The sequence below is a fragment of the Vespa mandarinia genome, chromosome 3 (assembly GCF_050613455.1).
Source record: "Vespa mandarinia isolate Hongniang chromosome 3, ASM5061345v1, whole genome shotgun sequence".
Taxonomy (NCBI): domain Eukaryota; kingdom Metazoa; phylum Arthropoda; class Insecta; order Hymenoptera; family Vespidae; genus Vespa; species Vespa mandarinia.
Window position 1 is genome coordinate 11,355,001 of NC_140812.1, and position 13,275 is coordinate 11,368,275.

The following is a 13,275-nucleotide window of genomic DNA, read 5'->3' on the forward strand; positions in this document are numbered from 1 at the left end:
AATAAGGCAGAGATAGATAGATAGATAGAGAGAGAGAGAGAGAGAGAGAGAGAGATCGATTTGATTAGTTGAGCTAAATCAAATCGAATTGTTTCGATTAAATTCTTAATTGATTTAGAACGAAATGAGGCTGGTTTATTATGAAAGCCGTCTCGTCTGGTTTTCCTTTTTTTCTTTCGCTTGAAAAGAAAGAGAAGAACAAGGAGAAACAGAAAAAGAAAATGAAAAAAAAAAAAAAAAAGAAAAATAACAAGAAAAGAAAAGTGAAAAATTTTGTCGTTCATTCGAACGCGTTACACGATATTTATTACATCATCAAACAATTCCAACTTCCGTGGACGTCTGCATGGCGTTGCATTTTTATTTTTTCACTTCCTTTTTTTTTTCTTCTTCTTGATTTATTATTCTTTTTCTTTATTTTTCTTCTTTTTTCCTCTTTTTTTCTTTTTATTTCTCTTTTTCAAGAACATTAAATGGAATATCCTGAATGTAACAAATCTCTTCACAACGTGTGCACTTGCGCCGTTAATGGTACAAAAAAAAGAAGAAGAAGAAAAAAAATAGGTGAAAAAGCAAGAGAGAGAGAGAGAAAGAGAGAGAGAGAGAGAGAGAGAGAGAGAGAGAGAGGGGGGAGGAAAAAGAGAAAGAAACGAGGATCTCTCAACATCAAGATAAATTCATGTACGACTTTCGTGGAATTTTGTTCCCATTAGAAATGCATATAGTAATCAAGAAGTTTAATGAAAACCGTCGGGACTCGCGAAAGCGACCAATTTCATACAAAGGAAAAAAGAAAAACAAAAATAATAATAATGCAAAAAAAAAAAAAAAAAAGAAAGACGACGATGGCTCTTTCGTGGACATATATATTTTTTCTTTTTTTACCGTGAAAATTTAGTCATTTGTCAGTGAAACAAATGTGAAATAATTATATCATCAATTTCAAGAGATAAGGGATGATAAAAATTTGACATTAGAAAAAAAAAGAAATGAAAAAATAAAAAAGAGACGGGTATATTTTAATATATATATATATATTAAAAATATATGTGTATATTTTATATATTTATGTAAAATTACAAACAAAACAAAAAAATGTATCTATATATAAAATTGTTATAAAATGTAAAAGAAGATAAAGGATTTTAGTTACGATGAGTAAAAAAAGAAAAAAGGGATTCGAAAAGGGTTTCAAAGTGAACCAAGTGTTCGAATGACCCTTCAAAAGTGTGATATATATTTACAGAGGTACATCGATTTTAAATTCGATATTCCACGTAAAACCGTACGTTTGGTTCAACAATTTCTCTCTTTCTCTTTCTCTCTCTCTCTCTCTCTCTCTCTCTTTCTCTCTCTCTCTCCATCACTCTTTCTCTTTCTCTTTTTCTCAATTTCCACGAAATTCGTAAAACAGAATGACAGAATTGTAGTATCGGATGAAAAGGAGCACTTTCAACGATCGTTGGGTTTTCCATTCGCACATTTTTTAATATTCGAAGTTCCACATTCCTCGGTGAGAAGCGAAAATAGAAAGTATGAAAAATAACATGGAAGGGAATGTTCTTCCTATCACTAATTAAACTTTCAAACGTAATGCTACATAATTATATACTCTAAAATGCAATTTCTCCTTATGTACCTTAACGCATAATTATACAGTATATATATATACATATACATATATATATATATAATACGCACATCATCCGCGGATTTACGAAAACGAAATATTTACGAGTTAAAAGCAAAAAAAGACGGGGGGGGGGCGGTGGAGGAAAAAAAGAGAAACAAAAAGAAGTAGAAAAAAGAAAAAACGAAGTGAATAATTCGACGGAAGAACGTGCACGTGTTTTTTTTTTTTTTTTTTTAACTATCAAAGAAGATGAGAGACGAATTTCGCAATCAAAGAATAAAGAAAAAAAAAAAAAAAGAAAAAGAAAATAATAAAATAAAAGAAAAATAGACCGAAAACCAAAGCGAAAAGTGAAAAAGAAAAAAAAAAAAAAAGAAAAAAAAAAAAGAAAAAGTATATCGTAGAAGGGTCGTCCCGTTCTCTCTTACCAGTCACCAATCTCCCACTAAGGATCATCCATCCCTCTCACCCTCTTTACTAACCACCCTGCCCCTTCTTTTTCATTCCCCTTCAAACCTCTTTATCAAGAAGCCGCAGGGCTTGGTATGAAGCGACGAGTACACTTACAATCTCCAATAGGATAGGCCATCGAGGAGGAGATCCGTGAAGAAGAAGAAGAAGAAGAAGATGAAGAAGAAGATGAAGGTGAGGAAGAAGAAGAAGAAGAAGAAGGTAAAAGAGGAGGAGGTGGAGGTGGTGGAGCTCGTGGTTGGTTTCTCTGTACGGGATGGATCTCGTGATAAGCTGCCCTCGCGTCTTGATAACCATTCTGCCGATGTTCCCGATAAGCACGCTGTACGGCATACGCCCCTGAGAAGATCCTGGTGTACCTTAGATAGCAACCGCTTGGTATCTGCCACTGCAAATCGAATTATTTCTTTCACGAGCTTCTTACTTTCTATATATATATATCTTTCTCTTTTTCTCTCTCATTCCCTCTCTCTCTCTCTCTCTCTCTCTCTCTCTCTCTCTCTCTCACTCTCTCTTTCTCTGTCTTTTTCGTTCTAATAAAGTGAGTAGACTCTCATAAAAAGATAGAGACAAAGATAGAAGGTGATAAAGAGAGAAAGAGAGAGAGAGAGAGAGAGAGAAAGAGAGGGGAAAAAAAGATTGTGTGACATGAAAACTCACCCCATAAGCGGAAGTCGGCATCGGTTGGGGTGGTCTTCCAGGACACATCAACATTCTCCTCCGGTAGATTCTTGGCTAAACGACGAAATAAGTGCGAACGTAAGATCTTCTAATATATATATATATATTTTTTTTTTTTTTTAATGGAATTGAGCGTGAACGAAAGAGGACGGAGAAAAGATGTCAGGTAATAATAGAAGTAACGACGGAGAGATATTTATCGAACGTTTTTTTTTTCTCTCCTTTTTTTCCCTTTTTTTTTTTTATTCTTCACAGTTAATTATTTCATATATCGAATATCAAATATCTTTCATGTATCAGATTACAAATATCTTTTCGTGGGATAAATTTTTTCTTCTCTTCTTTTCTTTTCTTTTTTCTTTTTTTTTTTCTTTTTTTTTCTTTTTTTTTTTCTTTTTTTTTTCTTCTCTCTTCCTCTTGCGTCGTAGATATGATGGACGACATTTTAATTACGACGATTTTACTACATATCGAATGATTCTTTTACACGATGTTAGACGAATATTATAAGAAAAATATTTATAGTACGATTTTATAAGAACGTATAATGATTGTATTTAATATCTAATTTTTTTTCTTTTCTTTTTTCTTTTTTTTTTTTTGTCAAGATAATTCGACAAGGATGGGTATATATATATACTTTTAAATGTCGAATGATTTTATATAAGCGACGAACATTTTTTTATAGACAATTTAATTTTCTTTTTCTTCTTCTTTTTGTCTCAGATATAATAAAACAATAACGAAGAGATACATATTTAAATGGATTTTATATATATATATATATATATATATATATATATATATATCGTATAATTTAATATAAGAAAGAATACTTTTCAGTTTGATATTATTCAAGAGAATTTTATACCGGGCGATTTCATACATCGAATACTTCAACGATTTCGCACCGTTGTACCGTATCTGTTTTCTTTCGTGGAAAAATTCTGGATACCCATTTTGATATCCATTCGATGTCTTTTCTTATACGAAAAGACAAGCGAAGTTTGTGTACGTACAACCTCTTGAATTCTTTCAACCGGGATATCGTCCGAGTATGTAACTATAGGAAGCGAATTGACAGGCCGATAAAAATGTCTCTATACTTTTTCATTTTTCCACTAGGATTTTCGTATTTTCTGCTATAACATTGCAGTTGCCGTTTGCCGTTACCGTTTCTGCTTCGAACTTTTGACTTTTCATACTCCCGTAGACCAAAAATGTCTACGATATAGTCATATATGAATTTACACGGAATTCCGGCTACAAGCCAAACTGAACTAAACTAGTTTCGAATAATGATACCGAGAAATAGTTATGCGAAAACTTTCGTTTCAGAAGAGAACGATCAAAGTGTATTAATAATTTATTCTCGAGTTATTGTACTCTCATTTCTATATCGCGATTTTGTGAATAATTATTTTTCTTTTTTTCTTTTCGATTTCTTTTTTTTTTTTTTTTTTTTTTTTGTTTGTTTTTCTCAGTTTAGTTCAATATAACATTATTCGTTTTAATAAATAACGATAATAATAATACTAGTAATAATAATAATAAAAATAATAATAATATTTAATGTAATAAATTTTATGTACACGAATTATTCATTAAATTTTGAACGAGTAAAGTGAATACGTTTAAATAAAGAGAAAAGAAATAAACGAAATAACAAAAGAACAAAAAGAAATAACAAAAAAAAAAAAAGGGAATTTTCAAATACATACATACAAACATTGACTTTTGTTTCTTGGAAAGAACGCTTTTCGATATCCGAACAGTTATCGTTGTCCTCGATACGATTTCGATGATTAAAAATTTCTCGAGATAATCCCGATCAGAGTTTTACGACGGAATCGTTGAAGAGAAAAGAAAAAAAAAAAAAAAGAAAAAACATGAAAACAGAAAAAGGAAATAAAGATAGGAAAAACAAAAAGGATAAAAAGTGAAGAGAGAGAGAGACAGAGTTAAGAATCGAGAGAACAAAATGGAATTATGTTTTTACTCGATGAAAGGAGAAAGAAGGAGATAGATACAATCGGGTTCGAGAGACTTTCAAGCTTACGTAAAAGCCATTCGCGATCTTCAATATGTTTTCTTTCAACTCACCTCGGCATCCTGTCGTTGGTCGGATTCTGAAAATTTACGAGAGAAAAAAGACGATAAGTTCGATTAATTTCTCTTAAACGTTCGCCTTAAATATCAAGACGATTTAGAAATTTAGAGAGTATAAGATACTTTTTATATCTTTTTCTTTTTCTCTTTCTTTTTTTATTTTCGATAATCTCCTTGAAAAGTAGCGTTTTTATTTTTAACAAAAATTTTCTTCTCCAATTAATATCTACTCATTGATTAATTAATGTAACATTATAATAAAATGGATAATAGAGAAAAAGTATGATGATGATTGATTTAGATAAAATAATCTTTCAAATGATCGAGATCGATCTATACTTTGTAATTTAACAAATGGATTTAATTTTACCCTGTATATATATATATATATACGTGATTTGTTCTTGTGTGTGTGTATGTGTGTGTGTGTGTGTTAAGATAGAGAATCGATATTATACGTACGGTCGAAACATAATCGTTCGAAATTAATTAACGAGATTATTGTGAACATTGAATATTCGACGGAACGTGGTTTCATTTAGAATGGATCATTCGATTTCAATGAATATCACATTATACTATTATATCCGTCATCGAATTATTATCTATGTAAGATAAACGTCGACCTTAATTTTTAATTCGAGAATATCCATTAGAATAATGGATTTCCTTAAGCTTTGAACATTTTTTAACAATATATATATATATTTTTTTTTTCTATTTTTAATGCTGAATTAAAACTGATTTTACGCTTGCAAGACCGTAATGCATTTGGTTATAACAGGATTTGTCATCCTGTGACCACGGAAAACGTAAAATATCACTTTAGACTAATTATGTAGATATATATATATACATATTTATATACATATATATATATATATATATATATATATATGTATAATGTATGTATGTATATTATTACGTTTTGGGGGAGCTAACCATTTCGACGATGTTACAAAAATCGATTATACATGTATGACGTGATAAATTTCAAGTACGTAAATTAAAAAAGAAGATGGTCGCAATAACCAACGAAATTATTAATGCAATTTGAAATATTATTGTCATATTTATGTAGACAGTTAAATAAATAAATAAATAAATAAATAAATAAATAAAAAAAAAAAGAACAAGGATAAAGATAAATAGATAAATAAAACATGAAAAAAAAACAATAACAAAAAAAACAAAAACAAAAAAAACAAAAAATAAAGAAAAGAAAAATGTATAAAAGGAAGACGAAAAAAGAAGAAAAGCTACGGTCAGAATTAATTTTCTTCAACGTTGATCATTCGTGATAACATAATGTATAACATTATTGTTTAATGTCGTGTATGTGGGTTCTCCAAGGTCCTATTTACCCTAAACAATTTCGTAACATTTACCCATTGCATAAATTTACCTCGAACGTGTACGGAGAAATGGCATTCGGCCTGATTTCCGGCAGCATCGGAAGCGATGTAGCGTACGTTGTGTACCCCAGGATACATCAGTTGTCCTGGTTCCTATCATGGAAACGCAGAGAGCATTAACTTTTCACGTTATCCGCCTGGTGTGGTTGCTTTGAGATTGAAATATTAGGAGCCTTTAGCGATAACCGCAAAGCCACCTCCTCCATTATCCATGTGGTATACTTCATGATATACAAATTATTTCTCTCTCTCTCTCTCTCTCTCTCTCTCTCTCTCTTTCCCCTCTCTCTCTTTCTATCTATCTATCTCTTTATTTATTTCTTTTTTTTCAATTTTTCTTTTACTCCCACTATACGTATTTTTCGTCTTTTCTCGAATTAAAATTTGTTATCTCTTTGAAACCAACAAAAGTTCATACTTATTCTGCAAAATTTTTAACGAATTATTTCAAATCAAATGGCATATTAAAAATCCTGATCATTCCGATTGTTCGGGTAGGGAGAGATGGTGGGGAAGGTATATATAAATCGGTAGTAATTTAATAATGTATTATTTCTGTAATATTTATATATTATAATATTAGATAAAGATTAAAGGAGAAACGATTTTATAATGAATTATTTATATAATATTTAATGTTATTAATTGTAATATATAAAAATCAAATTGAATAATGACGTAATTATTAAATGAATTATTTCAAACGCGACATATTTAAAATCGAAATTTTTCTAATGGCTAAACAATAGATTATAAATTAAGTATTATTATTGTAGAGAGAGAGAGAGAGAGAGAGAGAGAGAGAGAAAAGTACTTACAAAATATAACGTTTGAAATTATTAATTATAACATATAAATATCAGATGTTAAATGTTAAATAATTAATGATTTATCTTATTTTAAACGACTATCCTACTTTTTTTTCCACTTCTATTGATTTTTATATCTCGTCAAATTGTTCTTATAAAATATATCTACATGTTAATCGAGAAAGGTCAGTAACGTTGAATATATTAACGTATGTATCCCCATTTAAGATAAAATTCATTCAATTTATACTATTTCAATTTTTAAATATAGATTTAATCGAATATGATTATCTAGCAATCGTCTTAAGATTAATTTTGTCAGGACATATGTACGAAATTAGATGTTCGATCTATTAATCATATAATTTTTTCAATGCTTTCTGAAATAATATCTTTACGTTTGGACGACGATGTGAAAGGTATCAATTTTGGAATAGTATTATTATTTTTATCTCGACCTCTCAATTTCTACGATACCGTATATATAAATATATATGATTTACATAAATATATATGATTTACATATTGTTTACAGAAAGGTTAATGAACAGTACGAGTGAAACGTGAAGCAATCATCGTTAGATGAGTGAATTAAATTAGATGAATTCTCTAAATGAGTGAGAGAGAGAAAGAGAGAGAGAGAGAGATAGTAAATCGATGAAACTAATCGTGAGAGAAAATTTTCAACTTAAGGCACTTTTGAACGAGGCAAGATAAAAAGAAGGATTGAAGGAGAAAATATAAAAAAAAAAAAAAAAAAGAAAAAAAAAACAAAAATAAAAATAAACGAAAAAAAATTAGGAATAAGAAAATAAGAAGAAGAAATAAAAGGGTGGGTGGAGGTGGGGGGAAAAAAAAGAGAGAGAGGATAAAGAACTCCGCAGGATTTTATTTTTTTGTCCCCTACCACCCTTCCACCCTTCTGTTAATCTCAGCTCTCTATCTTAAGTCTCTCTCTGTCTCTGTCTCTCTCTCTCTCTCTCTTTTTCCTTTTTTTCCTTTTTTTTTCTGCTCTATCTTTTCGGTATCTTCGAAAATGCCCTTCGAGTAATTAATGAACGAAATCTCGAAGAACTGGGAGATAAGCGCGCGAGATTGGTAAGTTCGATCGTTAAGCGAGACTTTTAATAAAGCTCTCGTTTCTCCCTACCTCTTTACTACCCCTACCCCCTACTGCCCCGCCCCCCTCACCTTCTCTCCTTAAAAAAAAAAAAAAGAGAAAAAAGAAAGAAGAAGAAGAGTAGTGAATGGAAGGGGAAAGGGTTGAAATAAAGAAGAGAAGTGGAACCGCTTGTTAAGGTTTCGTACTAACGTCCTTTAAACGCTCGTCTTCGTAATAAAACTCTGGGACAGAGAATGAGAGAGAGAGAGAGAGAGAGAGAGAGAGAGAGAGAGAGAGAGAGAGAGAGAGAGAGAGAGGGAGAGATGGAGAAGATGAGCTTTTCTTGCCGCAAGCTTGTAAACTCTTTAACAGAAAGGGAGATACATTTCTTTCGTTCTTTTCTTTTTCTTTTTTGTTTTTTTTTTCCTTTTTCTCCCACTTAGATAATCTATTATCTGGAATTTTAATTTTTACCTTTCATTTTCATTTCGTATTATACATTATATATCATCTATCTTTACGATATATAAATTTCTTTGATCTTATTACGAACTGTTATAACGTCATTATAATATATAAGAAAAAATAGTAATTTTTATATGTATGTATATATATAAATATTACTAATTATATGTATATATATATATTTTTTTTTATATATATATATAAAAAATAATATAACTGAGTATGATATAATTTCTTAAAAAGAAAATAATCATGTAATTCTATTAATATTAAATAATTTTACCATACGATTTAATGTATATTATATATTATAATAAAATATCTGCTTTGATATGAGTAATAATATAGTCGTATAAGATATAATTTCTTAAAAAGAGAATAATTATGTAATTCTATTATTATTAAAAAAAATTTTTTTCTTTCTTTTTTCTTTTTTTTTTTTTGTATAATTTCCTGTATTATTACATATAATAATTTTTGTTTTTTCTATCATTTCCTCATTCTCTCTCTCTCTCTCTCTATCTATCTCTATCCATCTATCTCTCTATCTATTTTCCTCTTTATTCCTCTCAAAAAAGCAATGCTGTTTTACTCACTCTCGTTTTGTAAATTCGCTCGACTCCGACGTTGTCGGTGAACGTAGGTTCCTGCCAGAATATCAAACGGTTTGGCTCGCCTGGACTTAAGCGCACTTCAAAGGATGTCGGGCAGGTCGAAACTTTAGGATTCTCAGTGTCTGAAAATCAGAGTAAACGTAATGTGAGAGATACATAGATACCTAGATACATTACATACTTATCCAAATGTTAATATGTACAATATAATCTATATCTTCATATAATATTTAATCGTACGTAGATGTTGTACATATGTTTTGAGATAAAAAGGAAAAAGAAAAAAAAAAAGAAAACAAATATTATTTCAATCAGAAAATCGATATTAAATGATTTTCATTTATTTCAATAGAAAAGATAGAAAGAAATATATCATTCGGTTTCGTTAAACGTTTAGATTGAAAAAAAAGAAAGAAAGAAAAAAAATTAAAAATTTAGAAAATATCACGTTCATCGAAATGGAAAAACATTAAAGAGGAAACGAAAGAAAAATTTAATTTTTTTTTTGTTTTTCTTTTAAGATTTTCTAAGGAATAAAATTTGTGATCGAACGTAATTTATTGATTACATCAGTCAATTTCTCGATAAATATACATGAACGTAAAGATACACGGACACACACAAAAACGAAGTTACGCGCGCCATAGAGTTCTTTTTACTTTCCGTTTAAAATTCTTTCTCGACAACAACGATGAAAGACCATAACGATAAACATTAACCGCAACGAGTCTCTTAAGAAACCAACGAGTACGCTGGCTTTTTCTTTAACGAGATTAGTAAACCGAAAACTCTTTGCGGTGAAAAGAGTCGAATAATATGAAGATGGCCATTAAAAAATGATCATGAAAATTTCACTATTACTTACTTTCTTGAATATAATTTATCTTTTCGTTTTATTTATTAAACAAGAAATAAATAGTTATTTATATTTTATAATAAAATATATCCAGAAATCGAATTAGACATTTTAAATATATGTACGTAACACATATTTTTACAATATATATATATATATACACATACACACACATGTATCTATAAATCATATAAAGTCTACGTATTTGTGTAAAAAAAAAATAAATAAATTTCAATACAAATATTTTTTTTTTAATTATCCTCCACCCGCGTGATACATAATTTTACAATAAATATGTATCCACAAATCGTATAAAATCTATGTGTGTTTGCATATGAGTGTGTGTGTGTGTGTGTGTGAAAAGAAAAAGAATTTCCATAGAAATTTTTCATCATTATCTTCCACAGGCATGTTATATAATTTTACAATAAATACGTATCTATAAATCATAGAAAATCTATCTCAAGAAAGAAAAATTTAAATAAAAAAATCATAACACAAAAAATTATCCTAATTCTATTCATCGTCTATTCATCATCTATTCATCTTTAGATAAATAATTGCAAGCTATTATAATCTATTTACCTTAACTTGTTTATCATATTCGTGCCCTTTGAACTTTCTCGTCATTCTTACCTTACAATTTCATATTATCATACAATCCACCGCCCCCCCCCCCCCAGGAAAACTATGTTAAGTTAAATAAACAGTCCTTAAGGGATACGTCAATGATGATTAAGAAAAAAAAAAAGAAAAAAAAACAGAAAAAAAAAAATTAAAAAATTGATATAAAACGAATCAATAATATATAAACACGTATCATTTTATTTTTCTTTTTTTTTTCTTTTTCTTATTTTTTTTTTTTTTTGTCAAAACGATGAACCGATTGGCCTTTGAAAACTTTTTCGAAAACTTTTGGAATGACTAATTAAACGGAGTTTTGGTGATGAGGTATAGTTTATCAAAAGGAACCCGTAAAGTTCAACGTTTGTATATACAAACGTAACAATCGATTGGCACGATTGACCGATCTTCTTTCTTCATCTCTATCATCTTAAATAAAGTAGAAGAGGGGATGAACAGCATCGGTCCACTCCTAACGCAAGAAAGGAGAAAAAGTTTTCTTTGAAGGCGTATCGAATCTACCCTTCATCCCCAACCAATCCACCAATCCTCTCATCCCCTTCACTCCCACAATCTTCCTATACCCTTCATTCCCCAAACCACCTAATACTCTCATTTCATCTTCCTTCCACTAAAGTTTCAACCACAATCAAACCACTCCCCACTATTCTTTATTAACGATGCGACGACTACTACGAAAGACGAACTTCTTTCATCGCAGGATATCGCGCTTGAGTGGGTTTCCTCTTCGAACGTTTCACGATCTACAATCGGTTAAATTCAACGTTTAATATCTTTCTTATCTTACGTTAAATTCGTTTACGATCGTTATCAACTTTTTTCGATGATTCGTAGATCGATATTATCGAATCGATTATTTCTTCTTCTTCTTCTTCTTCTTCCTCTTTTTCTTTTTCTTTTTCTTTTTCTTTTTCTTCTGCTTCAACTTCCTCCATCTCATGTTTTAGTTTTATTCCTTTATTTTCTCCATTTCTTTTTCTTTTTTTTTTCTTTTTTTTTTTTTCTTTTGGCTACTTTTTCTTTTTTCCTTTTTACTCCGTTTAACTTTCGTCGTATGTTCGTCGTAGTTTTAAATGTCGAATAGTATATATTATTTATAATGATCGTTAACTATTACGAGATTAATTTTAATTAATATTCCTTTCTTTCTTTTTTTTTTTCTTAATTATTTCTCTTTCTTTTGGAATAGTAAGATGATATTAAAGTACTGTATATATATATATATATATATATATATATATATATATATATATAAAATAATGATTTTGATAATCGATCATCGATTAAGAAAACAAATCAATCTCGTATTATTAATAACATGACTATGTCTATGACTATGATTTTTATTTTCTTTTCTTTTTTTTTTTATTCTTTTTTTTCCATAGCACAACGAAATCAATATTTTTGAAGTATTAAAAAAGTCATAAAAAATCAGTATTCAATATTCTAATAATTAATCATCAAACAATAGATCAAATAAATCGTTAACAAAGATTTATTTATTGTTCGTTCATTTAAAGTTCACCTTTAACAAATAACTGAACCATATACATATATATATATATATATATATATATATATATATATATATAACAGAATAATAACAATATTTTTAATCCATTAAAAAAGTTATAAAAAAAGTATCCAATGGTAATCGGACAATTAATTAAATCATCGTTAAATACAATGGAGATCATGTAACTAGATGTCTATCTTATTACGACGATTTATATATATCCTTGAAAAATTTTTACGTTCAACGTGACCATTTATATCTTATCAAAATATATGAGGAACAATGAGAGAAAGGATATAGATCAATGATTAAAGAGAAAAAGAAGAAGTCATTCTGTCATTTTATTAGAGAGATTGAGACAAAGACAGAGAGACATAAAGAGAGAGAGAGGAAGAGAGAGACAGAGAGAGAGAGACAGAGAGAGAGACAGAGAGATCTATTGCTTCTCTTGGAAACTGAACTTGTTGGCCCGGCATAGACGAGACACTATCACCGTACATGTGAATATATAAGAGACACATAAAACGTAAGCACGTGGAAAAGAGATAGATCAAGAGCGGGAGAAAGAGGAAGATAGATAGAAAGACAGACAGAGACAGAGAGAGAGAGAGAGAGAGAGAGAGAGAGAGAGAGAGAATCTCTACATTAGATTTATGCGATGAAAAACGCGGAAACGTAGAGGACTGGTGGATATGCATGCTTCACGTCGCGACGGGTTACACGAACCGGAAGCATCGGACAGTGATGCTGTGTATTATCTCGATGGCAATGTGGATCGATCGTAAATCCGACACCAGTATGTACGCGAAATAATGCATAATAAACGGCCTTTCTTTCATACCATCATAATAACTCCGTTCATTTATTTTTCTCATTTTATTTGCGCCAATAAAAAAAAAAAAATTTTGTTCCCTCTCTCTCTCTCTCTCTCTCTCTCTCTCTCTCTCTCTTTCTCTTTC

At 29.8% G+C, this 13,275-nt stretch overlaps 1 protein-coding gene across 5 annotated transcripts in view; it reads right to left on the reverse strand.

The window, feature by feature from the left end:
• LOC118445149 (uncharacterized) overlaps positions 1-13,275 on the reverse strand; it is a 143,829-nt gene that overhangs the window by 12,562 nt on the left and 117,992 nt on the right. For 4 of the 5 annotated variants that reach the window (XR_014981995.1, XM_035874189.2, XM_035874188.2 and 1 more), the window contains exons 18-22: positions 9,282-9,421; positions 6,300-6,402; positions 4,889-4,914; positions 2,765-2,839; positions 2,201-2,492 (exon numbers count right to left, since the gene is read on the reverse strand). Coding sequence is in view for 4 of the 5 variants with exons in the window: in XM_035874189.2 (XP_035730082.2) it covers positions 2,201-2,492; positions 2,765-2,839; positions 4,889-4,914; positions 6,300-6,402; positions 9,282-9,421 (636 nt within the window). In the remaining variant the exon portion in view is untranslated. Of the gene's footprint in view, positions 1-2,200; positions 2,493-2,764; positions 2,840-4,844; positions 4,915-6,299; positions 6,403-9,281; positions 9,422-13,275 lie in introns of those variants that run through there. The other variant, XM_085656083.1, reaches the window with a different exon arrangement.